General features: G+C 43.3%; 1 protein-coding gene across 8 annotated transcripts in view; it reads right to left on the bottom strand.

Moving 5' to 3' along the window:
- The window catches only part of LOC130178684 (partitioning defective 3 homolog), a 243403-nt gene that overhangs the window by 114747 nt on the left and 105889 nt on the right, over nt 1–22767 (bottom strand). For 6 of the 8 annotated variants that reach the window (XM_056391121.1, XM_056391122.1, XM_056391128.1 and 3 more), the window contains exons 6-11: nt 13767–13858; nt 11574–11657; nt 8926–9051; nt 6290–6705; nt 3275–3414; nt 2577–2705 (exon numbers count right to left, since the gene is read on the bottom strand). In XM_056391121.1, coding sequence (XP_056247096.1) covers nt 2577–2705; nt 3275–3414; nt 6290–6705; nt 8926–9051; nt 11574–11657; nt 13767–13858 — 987 coding nt within the window. Of the gene's footprint in view, nt 1–2576; nt 2706–3274; nt 3415–6289; nt 6706–8925; nt 9052–11573; nt 11658–13766; nt 13859–14354; nt 14468–22767 lie in introns of those variants that run through there. The other 2 variants (XM_056391129.1, XM_056391127.1) reach the window with 2 other exon arrangements.

Genomic DNA, 22767 nt, shown 5'->3' with positions numbered 1-22767 from the left:
GCGTGATGAATAAACAGACATGCAGGACATGGAAATGATCAATCTCAGCAGACAGATGGACGGGTATTGCTGTGTAGTGTGCACTCGGACTTTAAATATAACTTGTGGGTCAGAAAAAACGTTATCATCTGAAAGGACGAAATGTCACAATCTTCGAAGGTGTGGGGCAGTCAGTCACAGTGATCCAGGTGAGCTCACGGCGGTGAGCTTTATGAAGGGCGAGCTGTGCTTAGTGGATGGGTTTTGCAAAAAGAATTTGCACAGTCCGATCTGTGCAACATTCACTGATAAATAAACTGCACGCCGAATGTCTTTCCAGCTCCTATTCAACCTGATTCTATTTGGTAAGCACTGAAATTTCAACACCTGCCCTAAGTTTTGCATCTCAGGCTATATTCAGTCTGCTAAGATCAGGGTTGGAAATAATGCTACTGAAATAAGTTTTGCATTTGTGTTGGGAGAGTAAAGCTTTAAATGAATCTAAGCTTAGAATCTGCACTGTTTTGTCCTTTACTGCCTCACTCCAGCCCCCTCTCTTTGTGTATGAATTACATCTATATACAAGTTAACTGCAACGGCAAATGAATTCTGTGGGAAACGTAATCACTGGATGGATTATGGCAACAGTAATTTAATGTGCATACATGTGCATTAATGTGCAGTGCATTAACAATAGCACATTAGCATAACAATAACAATTTACACTGCAGTTCTGAGTCTTTTGTTAGACTGCTCTATTATCATGTTATTTCTTAGACTGATGGGCGATAAAATATGTCCAACTTAGCTAAAAGATCGTAAACATAAAGTATGTGGAACCTGTAGAAATAACCCAACAGCTGCTGACTTTATTTGTTCATTAGACTGCATTAGGTTTAATATTTAAAGCACAGTAACTGCCAGTTTTGATTTATTCTTATGTGCCATTTCCCCTTGCAGTTCTGTTTTGTTTCAGCTCAATTTAATCGAGTAGTTTGTGTTTTTACTGATATATGATGTGTGCTAACTGACATGCTCTTTAGCCTGTTCCTCTCTCTCTCTCTGAAGCCCCAGCTTAGCCTCGCTCACAACTTCACATTAAAGACTGAAGCTGCTCATTCTGTGCAGTGGAGCTCATCTCCCTCGAGTCCCATCGCAGCCCTTTTCTCACATCACCCGCTCCACCCTCTGCAGCTGATAACCACACATCAAATGAACCCCACCATCATCTAACTACCAAACTACGCAGAGTCAGCTGGACTCAGAGCAGCGCTCTAATCTAAAGATGAGTATCGACCAGTGTGGCACTTCCTCTCATCCAACTTCACCCGTGGCGACAGGCAGCCAATAGCCTCGTCTGCATACCCTCGCTGTGATAATTGTCACCAATCAGCCATTTGATTGACACCGCTTGCCAGTGAATGTCTGCTTGTGCCTCTAATGGCCCCGGTGGCTGCAGAGGGTGCTGGGAGAAACCATTTTTATGACAACGGAGGGGGGAAGGGATTTAAGGCTGTTTGGCGCTATAACTCACGTTAGTACTCGATAAAGTGTGTGTTAAAGCCAGCGAGTGGAGCTGGAGAGATAGCAGAGAATCATTGACCGTCACCGTGGAGTAAACACTAGTGTGATTTGAAGCTCGCCAACAGCTTCCACTGTTCCATTGAAGAAAAAAAAAAGGAAAAAAAAAGCACTTAAGCCTCAACATTCTGTTGCCTTGTTTTCATTTCAGCCATTATGAGTTCACTTCTTAATAAAACAACTCAGGTAGCTGGAGTATAACATCTGGCATCATGTTAAAACACGACCTTGAGGAAAGCAAACTGTTGTAACGAACGCACCAACTAAATTAGCACCGGTTTGCATGAATCATTTAAGTTACAAGCTGTGAGTGGCATCTTCCCACACTGAGTGACAGCAGCGGCATCCAAAAACAGCACACAAAGATTTGTGTGTCTGTTTCCACAGAGTCATATGTAAGGATGCTGCCTGATTGATATTCAAGGCGAGTGTGTTTTTCACTCCCCGCCTACTACCTGCCCTGCGTCTTTTCTGTTCATCCCCACAACCATCAATCGGGCAAGTCAGGCTAGGAGGCAGAAACACACAGCGAGAGGGAGGTGGAAGTACGGAGACAGAGGAGGTTACCTAACAAAGCTAGAGGAAGTGAGGGAGCTGGTGAATGAGGATGAAAGGGTGACAGATAAAGAGCAAAAGAGACGGAGTCCAAATGAGAGGGTAAAGGAGATAAAGAGGCGAGATGGAGCTCTACAGGTTTCCTCTGACGCTAGCCACAGCTTGATGACAGAGAAGAGTGCAGCTACGGCGCGGGACAATCAGTCTGCATGCTCGGCTAGCGTGTTGTGTTAGCAGGGAAATGAGAAGACAACACAGCAACTCACTGTGGCGGATTAACGGCACTCATGACAGCAAGCACAGACACACTCTCGCACGTATGCGTGAGCACACACCTGTAATCTATTCTCATCCATGCACAGGGGGGAGGGGGGTTGCTGTATGTATGTCATGATGTGAAACGTCTCATGCTGACAGAGATGGAGAGTTGAAGGGATGTTCTGTGGGAGTGAAGAACGTACCACTTCTCGAGGGAGGAAAGTGTCTTCCTGGCGTAGGACCAGCAGCCCTACAGCCCCGCCCATGGGTGTGGCCCTGAGCAGAGAGACCACCTCCTCCTGGGTCCGCCCATTCAGGTCCACTCCATTCACCTGTACAGGACACAAAGGTAAAAAGAATCTGATTTCTTTTTCCTGCTTATTGCAAAGTAGCAAACATTGACGTTTCTGTCACTTGCTAAATACAGGGATCAAATAAACATGTGGATCGAAGGATTCAAAGTTTTGTGGAATAACACTGTATATTCAGTGTTGCACGGAATAATCCTTTATGCAAATTGTTTGAAATGTAGGATGACGCAACTTCAAAAGCCTGTTCTGTTCTTGGAGCAGAAGATAAAGTATGAAAACATGTTCTTTGATTTCCTTCCAGGACGCTGAATCTCCATCTAAAACAGTCACCTGAAATTAATTAGTTCCACTTTAAATTCAACAGACGCAGGTATTTTCAAATGGATTAAGTGTCTCTGAGATCTTAATTATGCAAGACATGCTTCCGCTAATCTTGAGATAGAACTGCTACTACTACCTAGAGGTCTATAGTCTAGAAAACACAATGCAACAACCGTAACAACACTAGATTATTACATTTATTACCATACCAACCATACCAACAGAAGCTGCTGTGTGTAAGTATTACATCACTTTCACATTTTTCTCACCTCCAGCAACCTGTCTCCTGCCTTCAGGCGGCCATCTTGGATGGCAGCTCCCCTTGGCAGTATGTTCTTTACGTAGATGGGTGCCGAGCCCCCGATGGGAACGTCCCGTGATGTAATACTGAAGCCGAGTCCCTCGGGACCTTTGGGGCGAGGAGAGAGGAGAGGGAGAGAACGTTCTTATGATGAAATCTGGTTTCATCTTGAGGCAAAAGCATAAGCTCCTCTATTCCCTCTACAACACTGTAGCTCAAGCTACTGCAAATAAGTTCATATTCAGCTGGCATGTCTCAAGGCTTGATGTAAGTGTATGCAATCACAGAGGTAAGAGAGACATTTTGATCAGGACTGAAGAGTTGACAAACAGCCTCAGGAAAATAAATAAATGTGCAAAGCCCCAGGGGAAATGTAAGTTGATTTCCTAATCAACACCTCACTGTCGTTCCAGCATTGAAAACAATGACATTTTGGACCAAAAGCATTTCAATTAAATGGAATCAGCTCAGTGCATCAGTGGATTCCTTCGTGAAGGTGGAATACATTTGTGCAGTCCCTTGCGCTTTCAGTTCACCAAGGTTGAACTGGTGCAAACTGACCGAGTGCAAACTGTTTTGACAGTAGGGATCATCAATGACATACAACCTGCTGATGATTCTCTCTCTACTTTCTACTGCGACCCGGCAGTTACATCATACGTATCTTTGGATGTTGCTGTTCTGTCTGTGCTTACTAACCATCTATGTTTACGTAATTCAGTTTGCAACCTTTTCCTGCAGCCTCTTGAGACTGTATTATCATGAACTCTTTGGAAAACTGTTTCTCAACAGTCATCAACAACCGGGACAGACAAACAAACAAGTTTCTATTCGTCCACAAACATACAGGACATGAAGAGAAATTGTGCATCCTGTCAGCGGAGAGCTCAAGTGGGTTTATAGTGAATAATTAAAGTAAGATATATTGTAAGGCAAGGCAGCTTAATGCTTTCAAAGTAAGATGTTGGACTGTGTAATGAGTACATGCAATTACATGCTGCCAGGAAGGAGCTTCAGACTTTTAATATTTTCGCCTGATATTTAATTGAAGCCAGAATCTGAAAAACAACCTGCACTCTCTCGGGTTACGCAGGGGTTTTTTCTTCCAGCATGTCCATCTCTGTCAGCATGCAAATGATCAACACACTTAAGCCCCCACCGCCCTCCCTCCCTCCATCCCTCCTCCTCCACAAGCATTACATCTGGTCAATCCTGCAGCTCTGATCAAGTCACCACAAGTATATTGTTCAGAGGAGCTCTTTAAAGAGACCGTTCCAGATGACACTGCGCGTAAGGCTGTAAAACAAAGTCAAAATAAGAACAATAATGAGCATCTGTGCTGTATCAGAGTACTGGGGCCTAATCCTGAAGCCTGTCTGACTGAGCTGATGCAAAGAAAAAGCAGAACACTTAGCTATTCTGTTTCACATCCTCTACCCTAATCCCCTACATTGATGAGCCAATCAACTTCCCACAGGCAGACGAGGTGCGGTATTATACTCACCGGTAAATGCCTGTGGTGTTCCTGGCTTTAAACAGGGAGGAGGATCTTTAAAACTCCCATTAGCTTGATTAAGACATACCTAAGCAATTTCCTGTGCAGAATGGGATTCTTTGATTGATTTTGATACTCCACGGGATTTGCGAGCAGACCGGTGTCTGATTCAAGCACATAAACAATGCGGGAGTTTAATCTGCGCTCAAAGCTGTGGGCTTAAGTCGGTACTCAAAACAAAACAGATGAGCCAAATGGCCTCTCGGGAATCGCTGTTAATCCCCGCAAGTGTCTGCTCCGACAACAGCAAACAAAAAGGTGGAATGAGGAAAAGATAACATCTTTGAGTGAGAACATAACAGATCCTCCTGGCAAGTCATGCACAGAACACTGTGTTTTTCGAGGTATTATGACAAGGCAGGGAGGCGAGAGTGAGAGGAGGAGGACTATGGTCGAGGAACAAGTGGAAATAGCGACCAGCCAGGGCGGAATATGCAACAAGCAGCTGGGAGTTCTTATGTTTTATGTTCTGGCTCGATTCCAGCCCAGAGAGGGAGCAGATTCTGGGTGAAAACTTCAACGGGCATATGGTGCAGCCCTGTCAGACTCTTTGCTGTGGCATTTGACAGCACACAGGGACCAGCGGCTGCTTAGCAACAAGCTCCCTGGCCCTGAGACCTGGCACCGACACCTGGTATCCTGTTGGCATAGGTTTGCACCACCTGTGCCAGCTGTCAGTCAAAGACTATGCCGAGGAGATCTCCCCCAAACTTTTATTCCCATAGTCGCCTTTCATTCTGTGCTTCCACCTCCCACATTCTGTACAGTCCACTGTCGGCTGCTCACATCAATACAGTAAACTCTGGAGGTTTTTAAGCTTATTACATCATCTTTCAGATTTTGCATTCCTCTGTGTTTGCACCATTTCTCAGCGAACTGTTCCTACACTTTGTTTTTTGATGTGCCACGAATGGGGAAATTGCTTGTTTATTCGGTTAGAATACAAAGTCGAGGGAAAACACAAAGATTCCCTCTTATTTTTGAAAGCCAGAGGAATTCAAAGCACGATGTGAGACATTCACAGACCCTCTGGAAAAAATCAGCACCATGCTTCAAAAACAAAATGATGTAATACATCAAGAAAGGGACTGATATGGCTGTTTTTATTCCCCAAAATAACAACACAGTCAGAAGACTGTGGGAAAAGTTCTGTTATGGCTCCAATCAGACAGAGAAAGGCTGACAGGCAAGTGCATCGCAAGCAGCGGGATCTCCCCAGCCTTCTACATAAAGAGTGGTGTCTTAACATCACTATGTTTCCCAAATTCCTCGTCGGAATAGCTCAGGTGATCCACACTGCATCATGCACTCCATTACAAAAAATCTGTGACTGTGTTACAGTGGCATGAACTCTTGCATCTGCATCTTTTAAGTGAGACACACAAAGTTTACATGATCTCCACTTCTGTGCATTTTCTTGCACTTCACCTTTCTTTAGCTGGATGTTGAGCCTCCTCCCGACTTTTTTGGTATATCCTCCCGTTGGGGTGGAGTTCAGCCCCCTCTGAGGTGAGTGCGTGTGCCCCGTCGGAGGCTTGGCCGCAGAGACTGCCGGGTGAGTCAGAGGAGGGTAGCCTTCTGTCGGGTCTGGGTGAGCGTGGGAGTGAGGGTGCGGATGGGAGTGTGGGTGCGACTGGGAGCCGTGTCGGGACATCCTCTGCGGGGTGTGGTCCATGCCGGAGACGGTGCTGCCGGTCAGGGAGTCGGGGCTGAAACGACCCGAGGCGTACGCCGGGTTCCTCTCGGCGTGGGACAGCTGCTCGTAGTGGGCCTTCATGGACGACGGCACCACGTGAAACATGATGACCGGAGAGCGCATGGCCTGACGGAACATGTTCTGGGCTCTGGGGAAGGAAGTGGCAGGACAGAGAGATCAGGAAAGGCGTGAGGATAGAAAGAGAGAGAGAGTCAAATAAGTGACTGATTACAGCCCTAAATATCTTCCTGAGCCATTGTTAACAATTATATGCATTCATACTTGTCTAGTGAAGCACTCCACCCCCTTCATCCTATATTTATATATATATATATAAAATCCATCTTCGCCCACCTGAACATTCTGACATGTTAATTAATACTTATTGCCAGCGTGAGCGGCTCTAAAAAGACTGAACCCTCCCCGACAGCTCCATCACATAATCCCCTCGTTTGATGAAGGAGACCTCTATCCCATGGATATTTTGCAGAAAATCCTCTTTTAACCCCCCCCCCCCCGCGGTGCGGGCTCATGTACAGTAAGTGTGAATGGAAACTTATGTTGGCTGTCAGCACCCTGTAACAGCGGAGCCTTGTTAGCACCACCTGTTTCAATAAAGCAGACGGTGGTATGGCTCTTCCCTCGCCGCCCCCCGCCCCCCGACAGCTGAACGGACACTGGCGGGGGGGGGGAGAGGACGGTCTTGTCTCGCCATCTTTTACGATTTGAGGCCGGGTCGAGTAGCAGACGAGATGTAATCTGTTCCCTTATAAAAATACCGTTAAATAGCCAGAGCAACTGTTGGTGCACTTGTAACAACACGAAGTGTGGAAGCCTTATTCCCATCCATTACTTGACTAATGGCTCTCATGGCGTGGCTGGCAGGGACACTGTAATGTGCCTGGGATTACAGGCCAAACTATATACAGTCATTTCTCATGTATCCCTTGTACCATCTTTGGTTTAATTCCCTGTTGTGTACCTTGATTTCTGCCTCCACCCCAGAACAATGGATCATTACGACTATTTCAATCAAAAGAGAAAGTCTCTTTGAAAACTGTTGACAGCTTGTTCTTTGTACTGTGCAGAGCATTGGGACGAGAGTGATATTCCAACCGAACCAAAACTCCATTAACCTCCATTGTATTGGGGTGGCAGCATAAGCTTCAACAAAATAAAACAACAAAAAACAATTATCTACCAATACGACAAGAGGTAAATGATGTCATGATGTTGAAACTTGGGGTGTCGCTGAGTTTCCGTTTTACAGAGTCAGCAGTACATCTTTTCTGGTGCTGTCATGTCAATGAAGCTGTATTCGGTGACGTCACAAAAAAAAAATAGTTATTAATATGATTATTTTGTTTGGGGAGAGGATTTATTTTCAAAGCTGCTTATGTGGATTCCTTAGATATCAATCAATTCAGAATGTTTTTGAACGTCACACTATTCTGAAAGGATATATTACAAAATAAAAAAAAAAAAAATCATTTAGAAAAATGGGAAAGGTTTATCGAAGTAGAAGCCTGGTAAAAAGATTTTTCCTTTTTAGGGCCTGAGCACCGACTGGTGAAACTGAATGATTTATTATTTTGTTTTGGTTTCTTATTTATTTATTCTCTATTTGTTCCATTGAAAAGAATAATGTCATGATTGCTTATTTGTTTTGTAATTTGTGTGAACTGACCCCTTTAATATTTCTGAGGAAGTACTTTGCATGATAGTTATCTTACATACCGCATATGACCCATGAATTGCACCTCTGCAGGTGAAAACATACAAAACATATTTGATAAACATTTATGCAGGTAGAAGAAAACAGATCAAACACATGTATGCATCACTGCACAGTCACATTATAGGTACAGCACCAAGGCACGCATGCATCACACAGGAGCTAGAAAAGAGGGAGGGGAGTTAGCGGGCGCGTTCGGTTAGGCAGGGGAATGAAAGCATGAGACATGAACAGCGCTGAAAAGCAGAGGCTGTGAATGTCGGGGAGCCGTATTCCCATTCCTCACAGCGGAGGGACAGAGAAAGGTGTTACAACGGTAGTCCAGTGGAGCCGTTACTGAAACACAGAGGAATACAGCAGAGGCTGCCTCAGCGATGAAGGGTACAACCTACAGGAGTTAAAGAGGGAGGTTAGCTCAGCACAGTGACAGGCATCAGAGGAGCCTGTGCACTGGCAGGAGTGCAGAGAGGAGGCACGGAGGGAGAGAGAGAGAGGATAACAGCAAAGGGGGAAGGGTTTAAAACTGTAGGTATAAGGATAGGGAGGAAGCAAGGGTCCCAATCAAAGCCAATCACACAGGAAGTCCGGGGACCGCCGGGGGAGCTCAGCAGTGGCTCAGAGCCGCTGTCTTACTGTTCAAAGCGGATGTTTCGCAGGTCTCCGTTATTGATACGGACGATACAGTCGTTCTCCTGGAAGAGGCCTTGCTGCTCGGCCTTCCCGCCCCTCTCCAGACGCTTGACCAACAAGCCAAGAGTCCTGAAAGTGTTCAAAGGTTCGTGTCAACATGATGCAAGGTGACGTCCATGGCTTCAATATGTCTGCTTTTCTGTGGAGAATACACTTTATTATCACTGTGACTTTCTTTGAACACACTTACACTCAGAGTATCTCTGCCATAAAGACTTTGTGTACTGTGTAAAGAGAATAATCTTCTTATATACCTGCCTGTGCCTAGTGATTCACCTGTCGAATACCTGAGGGATTGTAGAATTCACCTGAAGTGTCTTTGTCATCTCAAGGGGCTGTTAAATATTTCTATTTGCCGCTAATGCCCTGAGGTTCTCTGGGTTTTGACGCATTTTCAGTCTAGGCCTAATTGCTGCCTCTGTGGCATCACATGGTGCTTGAAGAGAGTGTACAGTGTGGTCCTGTCATTTGCATCATCAATGTACCAGTGCACGGCTTATGAGAGAAAGCAGTCACATCACATCAGGGTGCTTAAGGGGCTGTGTGGGGGTGGCATCTATTCAAAGGCAATCAACACATTCAAAAACTCCACTGTAGTTCTGCCAGGGTTGGAGCTTTACAGGTGTTAATTTTCTAACCTCTAGGTCTTCTCATTCTTTTCTAAGCAAAGAATAAACAAAGTGCTTTCAGCGAGCGACAGGGGGGGAAAAAAAAGAAGCACCATTTAATATTTATAGCAGGTGGGTTGGAGAGAGGCTGGTCTATCGCACTGTAGCTCTTCAACTGTGTTGAGCTGCGACGGTTGTCGGCCTGTAATCCGGCGTGGCAAACCGGCTTATGCCTCCCCGCACAGCCGCGGCAAGAGGCTAACTTCACCTGAAAGGGCGCTTTGCGGATTATGGACCCCAAGTCTGAGGAAGAAAATCGACCGCAGGTAGGAAAAGCGACATAAACCTAATCGAGTCTTCTTCGACACACAGTCTGTGTCTGTTGTGGATCGAGGTAGCGCGAGCGAGCGTCGCCTAGGTAAATTGGCTTGATTTTAGGGTTTAGTACTCTACCCTAGCCTGCGGGTTATAATGCAGTATGAATGGGAATGTGATTACAGAGAGGGCAGAAAAGTTCAGGAGTTGAGAAAGTTCAGACAATTCCACTGATTGAATTTGAGTGAGAACACAATGCGATTTGCTGCGGAGGGGCTATTTCTCTGATGAAAGCCGGGCATCTTAATCTTGGGATAACGCCCACCCTGACATTTCCCCAATAAAAGAAAAGTGCATTATAAATGTGCTTTTAGGTTGATTAAGTCTGGCAGTGAGAACAGCAATATGATCTCGATTTTCAATAAAGCGCGACAGTCAGTTTTGTAGTCGCTGATCATATTTGTGAGTCCCGGGGCAGAGTCGTACATAAAGAAAGTTTGGACGTTTGTGGGGCTGCAGTCGGCTCTGCGCCTAGACCTAAGATCTAAAGCTGCTCTATACTGCTTAAAACAAGAAAATGAGCGTTGCACATTCAACTATACTGAACTTCACAACCTCCAAAAACTGCCTCTCTGGGTGTATTTGAACCAGATGTGAAATTCTTCTAATTCCTTCACAGCTTTGTTCCAGCTGCGTATGTGTGCTTCTGAATTGGGTTGTTGTAGGTATGTGTGTGTGTGTGTGTGTGTGTGTGTGTGTGTGTTGTGTGCCCTGCTCTGTGTTTCAATTGAATCACGTAAAGCTGATGTGACAGCAGCCACAGAGAATTATGACGGTCGCCTGCAAACCCTAAACAAGCGTGATTGATCACTGTAAACTGGCAAATGGCTTCATGATGATATGCAAACCTGTGTGTGTCTGACTGTTTGTGTGTGTGTGATGAAGTGATTACACATGGGCACCACCAAGGCGGAATGTCCGCTATGCATTTGTGTGTGTGTGTGTGTGTGTGTGTGTGTGTGTCATGTGATGCAGCACACTTCTCTCTGGGGTTTTTTCAGATCTCAAAAAGCCCAAATTACCATATTTAAGGACATTTCAGCAACCGAATTAACAACAAAAGTGAATTTATTTTTACGAGTCTACAATAAGGCTGACAGGTCATCAACTAAATGGCGTAAGTAGCCAATTTTCTTCATTTTAAAAGTCTAAAAGCTGTAAGGTGTGTAGTACTTTTGCGCTCCAGTGAACAAAACCAACTAAATCTAAAGGTGAAAAAGAAAAAAAAAAAAAAAAAGTCATGACTATATTGGCAAAACTGCTCTCTCTCCAATTAAACACAGTTAGCTTAAGTGCAGAACTGTACATGGACTAAGTAGGGAAAATGATAACAGGGATTGTTAACAATAAATTGCATGTAGTTAAAACAAAACCTTTATTTCTATAATGATCTTTTCCATTTTGTGCTACTAACCCTGGTCTATGCAAATCTAAGCACAAAAAGTATCTAATTTTAATCGGAACAGTGTTTCAGCTCTTTTTTAAAACCCTTCATGTCCTTTTGTTGATGTATTAAATCCCTGTGGACACTGTGTCTGCCTGTTCCTCTCCTTCACTCTCTTCCAGCCTGCCTGAGCAGCACCGTGGCTCTGCTCCGGATATTTTTACCTGCGGTCCCTGCCACTGAAAGGCACCACGTGGATTCCCAGGGGCCCGCCATCGTTTGACACCTCCACCAGTTTGACTATGTCTCTGGGAGACGGTGATGGATGGTAGACAGGAGAGAGAGAGAGGTGGGTGGGTAGGTGGGTGGGTGAGGGGAACGGGAGTGGAGAGGAGAGGGGTGACACCATGTGGGCAAAAACAAAAACAGGAAGTAAGATGATGATGAAAGGAAAAAAGGATGATGACAACAACAACAAAAACAACAGCAACAACAGTGGTGTAAATAAATAAATAAAAATAGAAAGCAAGGAGGTTCTGGAGGAGACATTCAACAAGGACGATAAAAATAGAGCAATCCAAATAAATCAAACACACGTAAGGGATAACAAGGAAGACTGAAGGTTTTAAAAAGTCTTCACACACACAATTCAGACGTAAGACTATCTATAAAAGGAGGTGACGAGAGAGCAGCCTGTCAAAACGTTACATATCTTTTTTCTTTTCTTTTGGGGGGGGGGGTAAAACCTCCCAGAAGCTAACTCATAAATATTAAAATGAAACCTCCAATCCTCAAGTGTTCAAGACACTTAATCATACATTTGAAACGTAATTTTGTCTTTTTTAAGTGTCACATTTTCGGAGGATCTTTGGTGTATTTTCACAGTACGACATTTGCAGCTGAAACAATCCGTGAGTCAAAACATCAAACACCACTGACTCACGTCTGGGGAATAAAATGCAAAGCCTGCACCTTCGCCTTGTTAAACTCAGCTGCCACAGTGCTGCTTTTATGTGGAAAACCTTGCTCTAGATTCTTTTTCTGTGTTGTGTTGCAACAATGTGTGGCTAACTGGCTAACCACTGCCCACGATGAGAAATTAGCTGAAAGTCACTCGCGGCGCGCTGTGTGTTTTAGCTGCAAATGTCAACAAGTAGAGAGGATGCTTCATTTTATTATCTGGAAACAGATTAAGGCTGTTGACGTGCAAACTGCTCCGCACAGCTGAAAAACAGCACAGGCTTAATGAAAGTGGGAAAAGAAAAATCCAAACTTCATCTTCCACACAGACAGATGTATTTCCCATGAAGCCCTGGGCTGTAAACCCTTTTATTGCTTTTATATAGGGATGAATATTCTGGATGTGATCCTTTGACCCTTTAAAAGCACAAAACGCAGTTACAGCTATTTGTGTTCTTCACTTGTCAGCCTGTTTGGCTGTTAAACATCTGTACACAGGCACATTTTTACAAGACGCCAAATCTAATCACTTCACAGCTTTGATACAATGACTATGATTAGCTCGGGGAAAATGGGCCCCTTGTTGACAACTAAGAGGCGGGACACGCCGGATTCTCTGGGAAATCACAGGAATAATAACAATACCATACCTGCATATTAAACTGGAAGCATGCAACAGAGCAAAAAAACAAAAAAAGAAAAAAACAAAACAAAACACAGTTGTTAATAAAAGGAGCTGAATGGGTTAGTGTGTGGGAGAAGCTCTGATGGCGAGACCAGGATCATTTTTGCTCGCACAAAAGAGAATTATGCAAATGAGGCTGCACCATTGAAATGAGATTTTCTACAAACAAACCTGGGTTTGCAACTTTAAAAACAAACTCTAGTTTCATACAACTTCAATGTTATTCTTTATAGTTTCGGCCGTGATTGCTGTCGGTAATAATCAAGCTTATTAAGTTAATTGCTGAGATATTTGAACAAGGCAACATCACTATTGGAGGATGAGCATTTTGTTGAGTGCAGTGTCATCATTCCTGACATAATTCCTGACAGAAATGATGGACAAAAATACAAAAAGCACCTGAGTTTTAACCCAGAATTATTTATTTTTTTTAGGGTTATGTACGTGAGGCGACAACAAAAAAACATTTTTAAAAAAAGCGTTTCATTTTCATGTCTCTCTCCATTTGCAAAAAGCTGTCAAATTTAGATTTTTAGCACATTATGTCCAAAAACACAGATAGTTCATGTTCAATAGTGCAACTATTTGATAATCAAAAGCCCTGAAGCTGAATGATCCTCAGGTGAGTGTCATTGTGAGAGAAGAGGTGTCACTTTTCCCCAAATGGTGAATATCAGCAGTGTGATCAACACTCACTCCCAGTGTTAGTAGCTTATCAAGTCTTGGCCTCTTTTTTTATTTTTTTATTAAGCAATGATAGTGACCAACTTACTCTAGTGACCTCACAGGGGCGTGGTCCATGCAGGAGTCGGCTCGTCCAACCGGCTCGATCCGACCGTTTTCTTCCTCTCTGGCCTCTTCCTCCTGGAGCAGAACACACACACACACACACACACACAGAAGTGGAATAAGATTGTCATCTGCGATCAGTATTCCTGTTCATGATCAGGATGAAGTGCATGAGGAGTTCATATGAAGGGGAATCGTGACCTCTGCTACCATCATCTCTTTCACATTAGAGGAGATTACACCACAGTGAAAAAACACAATTAATCCCTGGTACAAAAGGTGACCAAGTAAACTTCGCCGTGCTGCCGCCAGGTGACAAATTCAACAAGATTCAACAAAAACACACTTCACACAGGATAATGTGACCAGCTGTTGTTCCCTGAACTCATTTTTGCTGCTGACACCTCAGAGTCTGCAGCATTAAGCCATTTCCATGTAGTAGTGTAGTCTGATCCTGGTCTTCCAGGTTCTTTCTTGACTTCCTGTTCAGTGTCGACGCAGTTAAAGAGCAAAAAAGCTTTAAACACAAAGTACTGTTCACCAGCTGAGAAGCATAGGCTGAGCTGCTGACCTGCTGAAGCCAGGAGGAACAGACTGGAGGAGGTTTTCCACAGGTATAAAAATACATGCCCTTTAAAAATTCTGATGTCTTCCAAATTACACAGCCTTTGTTCTCCTCTTGTATTAACTCTAGATACTTGCTGCATGTCTGTTTGGATACTGAAGCTGGGACTCACAACATATACACACACTCACACTCTCTCTCTCACACACACACACACACACACACAGATAGAGAACAAAGAGCAAAGAGGAGAAAAACGAGAAGCAGAGAAAGAAGGTCATTAAAATTTCAGGGCGACATCGGAGAGGAGAGACGAGCGAGGAGCAGCAGCGCAGGGGGCTCCCCGGCAACCGGCCACCTCATCAGTATGAAAATGAGCCTGCCGTTACCGTAGCTGCCATGCGGTTGCCATGACACTTTGGGTGCCTGGAGGACGTACAGCTACAAGGGCAGTGTGTGAGTGTGTGCATGTGCGTGAAAGGACTTGTGACTGCCGTCTTTTAATTTAGCAGTCGTCTCCTGCTAGCTGAAAAGTGCAGACTGTGACAGCGAGAACAGCTTTTCCTGACAGACACGTGAGGCAGAGTGTGAGACAGGTAGATGTGTGTGTGTGTGTGTGTGTGTGTGTGTGTGTGTGTGTGTGTGAGTGTGTAAACCATAACAACTTGAACAACTGTCAGCAATGTTCTCAAGGTGGCAAAAAACAGGGACTTTGGTTCTATGGTTGAAGGTAAGAAACTTTATGCAAGTGATCAATAACATTTTGGTCACTGTGGTATTATAGCATATGGAGACGGATATTTACTGGGCAGTCTTGGTTTGGGAAATGTTGGAAACAGATATTCACATACTAACATGTTAGATTAAGAAACACTCATTTATTAAAGCTGGTCTATGCAGTAACTCTTTGACGTCAATGGGCAAAAATGACACAATTCACCTTTCAACACATTGTAATTCAAGCGGTCTGAGAGCAAACTAGACGTCTGCACCTCCTCCTGGCTCTGTTTTTAGACTAAAATCCAGCCTGTGACAGGAGACTCTGGCCAATCACAGGTCATTTCAGAGAGAGAGAGAGAGAGAGAGAGAGAGAGAGAGAGAGAGAGAGAGAGAGAGAGTTCCTATTTGCTGCTACAAACGCAGATGTGTGCGCACGTCCCTTCAGATGGACATGTGTTGATATCGCTGAAGCATTTCAGAGATGGGAAGAACTTGCTGTCCTTCTCGCAGACAGGTAACAGGCTGCTAATTTGATTTTCCTGTCATATCTTGCGTTGTAGTCATTTTGGCCCCTCCTGCTCTCACTCCACATGTCTTTATACAAAACATGGCCAAACAAGCTGAATAATATTTTGCAACTCACAGGTTTTTCAAGAGGTTATGAAGTGGATGAGACTAAAAAATGTTGGGCACTGAACTTCCTGCATCACCAAAGGAAGAATATTTAACTGTTCTGCCTCGATCTCCTGACTGAACCTAAAAGTATAAGCTTGTGTGGGGGACGATAAAGAAGGCAGTATGTTTCTTAAAAGGATTTCTCGGCTCATTGGACAGCAGCACTGTGTTCAAAGACTTTTTACAGCATCATAAAGAACTTGAGCACATTTATTCACAGAACATTCCCAAAATGGGTCTTTTTACATTTCCAAGAATGTGCTGTGCTATATGGTGGAAGCCTATGATGTATTTACTAGAACTGCATAGATACTTCTCTGTTGAATGTATGGAAGATTCACACAATTCAGTCAGTAATATCGGAGCAAGATCAAGAGACTATCCAGCACACAGAGACAATATCAAGTCAGAGACTCAGAAACTCATCTAACACTTTTCAATATTCATCCGGAGATGAGAAAGGGGGGGGGGGCATCAGAGAGGGCGCTATGTGAGAGGGAGCAAATGAGATCGGCATTCATCACAGAGCACACAGGCATCTCACAGACCCTTTATTTCAATATGCAACATCTCTGAAGAAGCTGCCAGCATGCTGACAATTCCATTCTAAACTCAGACATCACGCTGTGTGTGTGTGTGTGTGTGTGTGTGTGTGTGTGTGTGTGTGTGTGTGTGTCAACATGCAAGACAAGAGGGTAAGAATGAAAAGAGAAAGTTGAAGCAACAAGTGATGGCGATGGAAGTAAGATCAGAGAAACAAACAGGCTGAATAAAGTGCATGGTATTTTCAGCAGCTGCCACGTCTCAATATAGCCAATCGATTATTGGTAGAATATAATTCCAACAGGCCAATGAAAGATTAGCCCACATTGTTTTTTCTCAATTTCCCACACAACCTGTTGCTTCTTGTCCAAAGACAGAAACTATCTAGAGTTCTTCTCATGTAGGAGCTGTTCTGGAGCTTTCAGTCAAATTGCATGATCTTCTTCAGAAGATGGAGCTGTCTAACTGTCATGAAAGTACAAAATGAAATTGCTTTCGGATCACCTTCAGGACTGCTTATCTATGTTCGCTTCAAAAAGACAAGAAGTCCTTTAAGTATAAATAAATACAAATTGACTAAAATAGTCAAATTTTCATCACACATGACGCAGGACATGATTAAAAGCTTCACAATTACTACCAAATGGATCTTGTGGTGAGAAACTGCTGTTTCCAAGGTTGGGAATGAAGTTTGACCCTCAGCCGATGGAGGAGAGTTTTCAATCTGTGTCTCATTTTTTCCACTATCTGCTTCTAAAAGAACGACAGCCTGCTGCTGATTTGTGCTGTAAAACAACGCGTCGAGCTCACCCGAGCAGTTTGACTGACAGCTGAACCAATCAGCTTTTACTTCACCACCAAAAAAAAAAAAAAAAAAAAAAAAAAAATCCAGCATGAGGCACTCAGGATGGCATCGCCACACTTTCCCCGACCACACAATCCAGACGTCGCCCATTCCCGTTGCTGGGAGTGGGCCGGACAAAGCAAAGAGACAGCGAGCCGCATTAATAATTCAGCACAGAGTTGGGGGGTTAATGGCTGGCAGGCAGACGGGCGGGCAGGTATGATGATGAGCGGCCGACGTGTTTTTCAGCCGAGTCATTGTTTGTTTCCTGGATGTGGAGAAAAGGGGCAGGCGGGCAGTTTTCAGGCCCGGGGGCTCATTAAAGATTAATAGGAGAATCCATTGGGGCCTGTCCTTTCTATCTCTCAGACCAAATGAAGTGGTCTGCGCCTGGTGTGTATGTATGGGAGAGAGAGCGACTGGAGTAATGCTGCACTTTAATGAAGTGCCGCCCGCTCCCCTTTCCTGCCACTTTGACCGCGCTGTCACTGACGAACTGATGCGGATGCCTGTGTACAGACACACAGGCAGGGGAGCAGAGGAGTGAGGTTTATTTAGAGGAATTTAGAGGTTTAACTTCCTTAAGACCTTGCAAAAAAAATCTTGAGGGACAAAATTCAAACATTTTGATGCTGAAAAAATCTTAAATGAGACCGTCTGAATAAATGTTTAAAATCAGTGAAATACAGAAACAGCACAGACATCATTAAAACTTTAAAATCCATATGTGTTTAAATATGAATCTATAATGTCACACTGTGAATGGTTTTTGATCATTTTTGACAGGAAGTTATTCAAACTGATGCAGTGGTGAGAAACAGTGACTCTCCTCAAGTTAAAAAACAAACAAAAAAAAAAAGAACAACCATCTCTCATCATGTAGAAAACACAAACAAGTCAACAACTGGTAGGTTTTTCAAGTTTAGCAAGTGTTTTTCCAAATAAACAGCAGATGGAAGTCTTAATCTTTACTGGGTTTTTCCCTAACGATGGATTTCAGCTTAAATGAGGAGGTTTTTATATCAACCCAGGTCAGCTATGTACAAGACGTTTGGTGCTACCTGCTGTGTATCAGCCCTCAGTGCTTTTTGGGTACCAACTGAAACATGTCCACATGACTGAATACAAAAAGAAGCCTTTTCTTAGTAGCCTTGGGCCAATATTCCATAATATCGAATTCAATGGGACGCCCCGGAGGCTCACCTGGTGGAGCGCGTACCGTCAAGGCTTAGCAAAAATGCCCCAAAAAAATAACAAAAAAAAAAAGAAGCACCAACAGCTGTCATAACCTTCTGGTCAGATTTATAGTCTTGTTTACAAGTTGGGGCTTCTTTAGCTAAAAATGAGTTTGTAAAAAAAATCTTTACATTCCTCAGGAGGTATTGGGCCCAAATCTCAACAATGGCCAGCCGTACGTTTGCATGCAACCCGCCAAACAACTCATTCCTTTCTCTCTGAAAAACACAGTGAAGACTAAATAACACATGTTGAACTTAAATACATGTAACACTCACACACGGACAGACTCGCTCACACAGATACACACACACACACACATCCATCATTGTTAACTGGTATCTGTGTCCTCTCCAGCAGAGCTCCATATGTTCACGACCGGATGAAACACTGAACCTGAGACTATAAATTAGCCTTAACCTCTAACCTGAAGAGCTTGACACACCATCTGGGTCTGAGAGGGAAGGAGAGAGACGGATGAAAGATGAAATTAGAGTTTAAGTTATACTCCACATCATCTTCATATGTAAATGTCCATGAGGAATCACAGCTGGCAGGTTCTCAAGATCAACACAGCTGCTCTAAGCTTCTACTCTTTTTTTAAAAATCTTTTTATTAGTTACTTCCTGGGAAAAATCCTCAGATACAGAGGATGATGGATCCAGTATAATGTAGATCATTAGAGCAGAAAAAAACTACACTAATTAGCATTAGCAACAATAGCAGTGCCAAACCATAAAATCACAACTTCAAACAGAAAGTGGGCAGCACACAGATTGTGAAAAAAAAAAAAAAAAAAAAAAAAAACGGTGAAAGGAGAGATATAAAAAACAACAAGCTACAAATAGCTTCTGGGTCAGTGGCTCTGTGACCCCTTTCAGGAAGAGGCAAACAAAAAAAATCTGTTCAATTTCTTTCTTTCTTTCTTTCTTTCTCTCTCTCACACACACACACACACACACACACACACACACACACACAGACACACACACACACACACACACACACACAGACACAGACACACACACAGACACAGACACAGACACACACACACACACAGACACACACACACACACACACACACACACACACACACACACACACACACACACACACACACACACACACACACACACACACACACACACACACACAGCTCCAGGTGTGCTGCTCATCTCACAGGCCCATCTTTAGATTTCCACCAAAACATCCACTGAACTGAACACAGGCACTTTCACAGGCACCATCGCGTCAGGGAATAATGATCAAACATCGCTGCTCGTGACCTTCTATGTCTTATTCACCAGGTCAGCCGCTGAGGTCAGAGACGCTGGTGTAGGATGTCAGGATGATACAGGCTGTGAAAGCTGAGCTGTTACCAAATTTCACTCATTAAACAGACTATTTTAAAAAGAAAACAAGCAAACAGTTTTTAATGAGAAGGGACTTTGTAATCTCTTTGGATCGAATAAACTCGATGCCCCTCATAACGTTGGTGATGCAATGCGCAGTGCGGTCCAATCTGTCCTGACAGCGAGATGTTTGATGGATGCTGGCGCTCGGCTCCGTGCGAGAGCACAATGCATCATTAAAAGCGAGCTTTCAATTACAGATCCCTGCGCTAATTCAATTAGTCTCCTTTGAAGACACTTTGATAATAGGATCCAGACGGGTGGACGGCATCGTCAATAACTTAAGAATTCATTGAGCTGAGGGGGGAGACGTTATCAGAGTTTATATCACCCTGGCTGCTGGTGGGGCTGTTACAGATGGAGAGGAGGACGGTGAGTGTTTGTGTGTGCTTTTTTTTCCAATTGTTTTGTGAAAATACTTTGTATTTTACAGTATTTTACAGTTGGAAAATGAACAATATCCTGTATTGTTGTGTTTCGGCTTGGGCCGATACTCGATACTATCGAATATCACGATATTTCCTGCCATATATTCCCACCAATATATTAAATTTCACCCAAGCCTAGTCGTGTAACTTATGGTTGACATATGTTCTATATAATCTTTGGAATGACAGAATTGTCCCTACCAATATTTGAGTGAACTCATACGCATTGTTTGGATTGAAGTCAGATAATGAAAGAGCCAGAAAACAAATATTTTCCCCCTCCTTGTTTCGGAGGAGAGGCAGGGTTGTTGTGTCCCTACCAATGTCCAGACCAAACCTCCACCCTTGCAGTATAATATAATATTGAAATGTTCCCTGTCAATTTCGTGATTCCTACAATATTCTGTAATCTACCTAGAATTTATAATGTTTGATCTATTGTGTCTCATTCAAAGTGTAATTGTTTTTGCACTGTCATCAGCTTTACGCCTTTTCTCATGTTCAGTCAAATAAAGTTTTGAGTCTGTAATCCACTGTTGCAATAACAGCGTGAACAAAATGAGACTTCCAGACACTTCCTAAATTACCACGGTGCTGCTGCAGCAATCTGCTTAATTCAACTGCAACTTTCTGTGATCCGATACCAATCAAAACGGGTGAGGTGGGCCTCACCATGGCAAAACATGCGCCGCAATTTTCTCTGAAATAGCATACGACGGCGGCCTCATCAGGAGTCTAAGCTATTTCAAAACTCACATTTTAGGAGTTGAGTGCTCCCCCCCGCCCCTCCAGAGAGCTCAGTCAGTGTCACTCGAAATGAAACTGCAGAAGGTGTGAATGACACTTGTTTTTCGACTCGTCGGGGTGTGTTTGATTCAGAGCGCTGAGCAGAGCGGGATATTTTACGCTGACTTGATTCCATTGGATATGTGCTAGAGATGTACTAATAGAGATAAACTCGGATTAGTGAGAAGTGTTTCAGAAACTATTTCTCCTGAGGGTGCAGGGGAGATGAAGTGAGTGATGGGACAGAGAAATGAAAGACTAGAGGAAAAAAAAAAGAAAAAAAAGAGGAAGGGTAAGCAGACAGAGCGACTGACTCAAAGAGAATGAGAGAGAGGCAGATAGCGAGACAGACAGAGACACGTTACACAGAGGAACAGAAAGTCATGACAAAGCTCGTTCAAAGGATGACAAACGACTCTTTGAAAACTCCCAACTCCAAAACCTGAGGGGATTCAGGGATGTTCTGACATTTTAGACTTTGCTTTTTGGTTGTCAGAGCAAAAAACGTCAGAATTTTTCCATCAGTTTCATTCACTTAAAAACTTAAAGCTTTTACTAAATATTGTATGGATTTAACCGATATAATGGGTTTTTAGACAAAATTCCAACAACAATGTTCCTAAAGAAAAAAAAATTCTATTTCAATTCTAATATACATTGAAATAATTTAATTTTATATTTTGGTGTATATTTACAATTCCAATGCAAACCCTTCTTTATGAGGGAGAACTTCACCTATAATATCCTCCTTTTATCCCACTGAGGCTCTTCCCTGGTCCTCTGAGGCTGTCTGGCATTCCTGGAGTGTGGATGGATTATTTAGACAGTAATCAGCCAGAAGTGGTCTGAATGTTGACGTAGGCCCGAGTCCAACACACACTCAGAGAATCAGCTCGACTTGTCTCTTCTCACAAATGTCAACAGGACACAGGTGGAGGGCATGAGCGAGAGGAGTAGAGTGTATGGAGAGTGATTGAGATGGAAAGAAGACGGGAGGGAAGTTTGCAAACGCGTGTGCATGTGCAAGTGTGTGTGTGCGTTTATACCATATGTAACCCATATGGGGGACGGAAGTGTGTGTCAACTGGAATCAATGTCTATTCTGACTTCCTGTCCACACCCCACATACACCGATTGTGTTTTCATTTTCTCCAGTGTTTTGTCCTTTAACTTGCTGGTTCAACTGCTACACAGGACACTAAACGTACATATAAAAATCATGTAATATAATAATATAAAATGCTTAGTGTATGAGCATCTGTCAGTCAGACAGTATACACGCACATACAGTATACTGTGTATTTAACAAAGCAATTTCATGTTCTCAAGGTCCATTTAATGGCTGGTCTTGATCACATTAGTTGTCAAGTCAACATGGTTGAGAAGTCTTAGTGGTGACTCAACTGGCTGAGGAGGACCATGTCATATGGTCAAAAGCTCCAGAACAGCTACCAAATAGTCATTGAGGTGAGATTTTTTCTTTTTTCTTTTAATCAACTGATGTTTTCACAATCAAGAATGAATTTGCAACTTCAAGAACCATGCATGTTTGCATGTACTGTACGACACATGACGGCGAGGATGATTGCAGCAAACCACAAAGGCCACACAAAGAATATGAGCCTGATTTCAACAACTAAGTTTGTTTCCAGACAAATATCCTGCAAAGGAGAGAGGAGAGAAGAGGATGTGGAACAATATTTGTTTTCTGGACTTCTGAGCTCTTAAAACATTTACTGTGTTAATACATTTCTTATGAGTTAAGCAGAAGTATT

The sequence above is a fragment of the Seriola aureovittata genome, chromosome 12, assembly GCF_021018895.1.
Source record: "Seriola aureovittata isolate HTS-2021-v1 ecotype China chromosome 12, ASM2101889v1, whole genome shotgun sequence".
NCBI classification, from domain to species: domain Eukaryota; kingdom Metazoa; phylum Chordata; class Actinopteri; order Carangiformes; family Carangidae; genus Seriola; species Seriola aureovittata.
The sequence above is the reverse complement of the archived record's forward strand: the minus strand, read 5'-3'. Positions and strand labels throughout refer to the sequence as shown.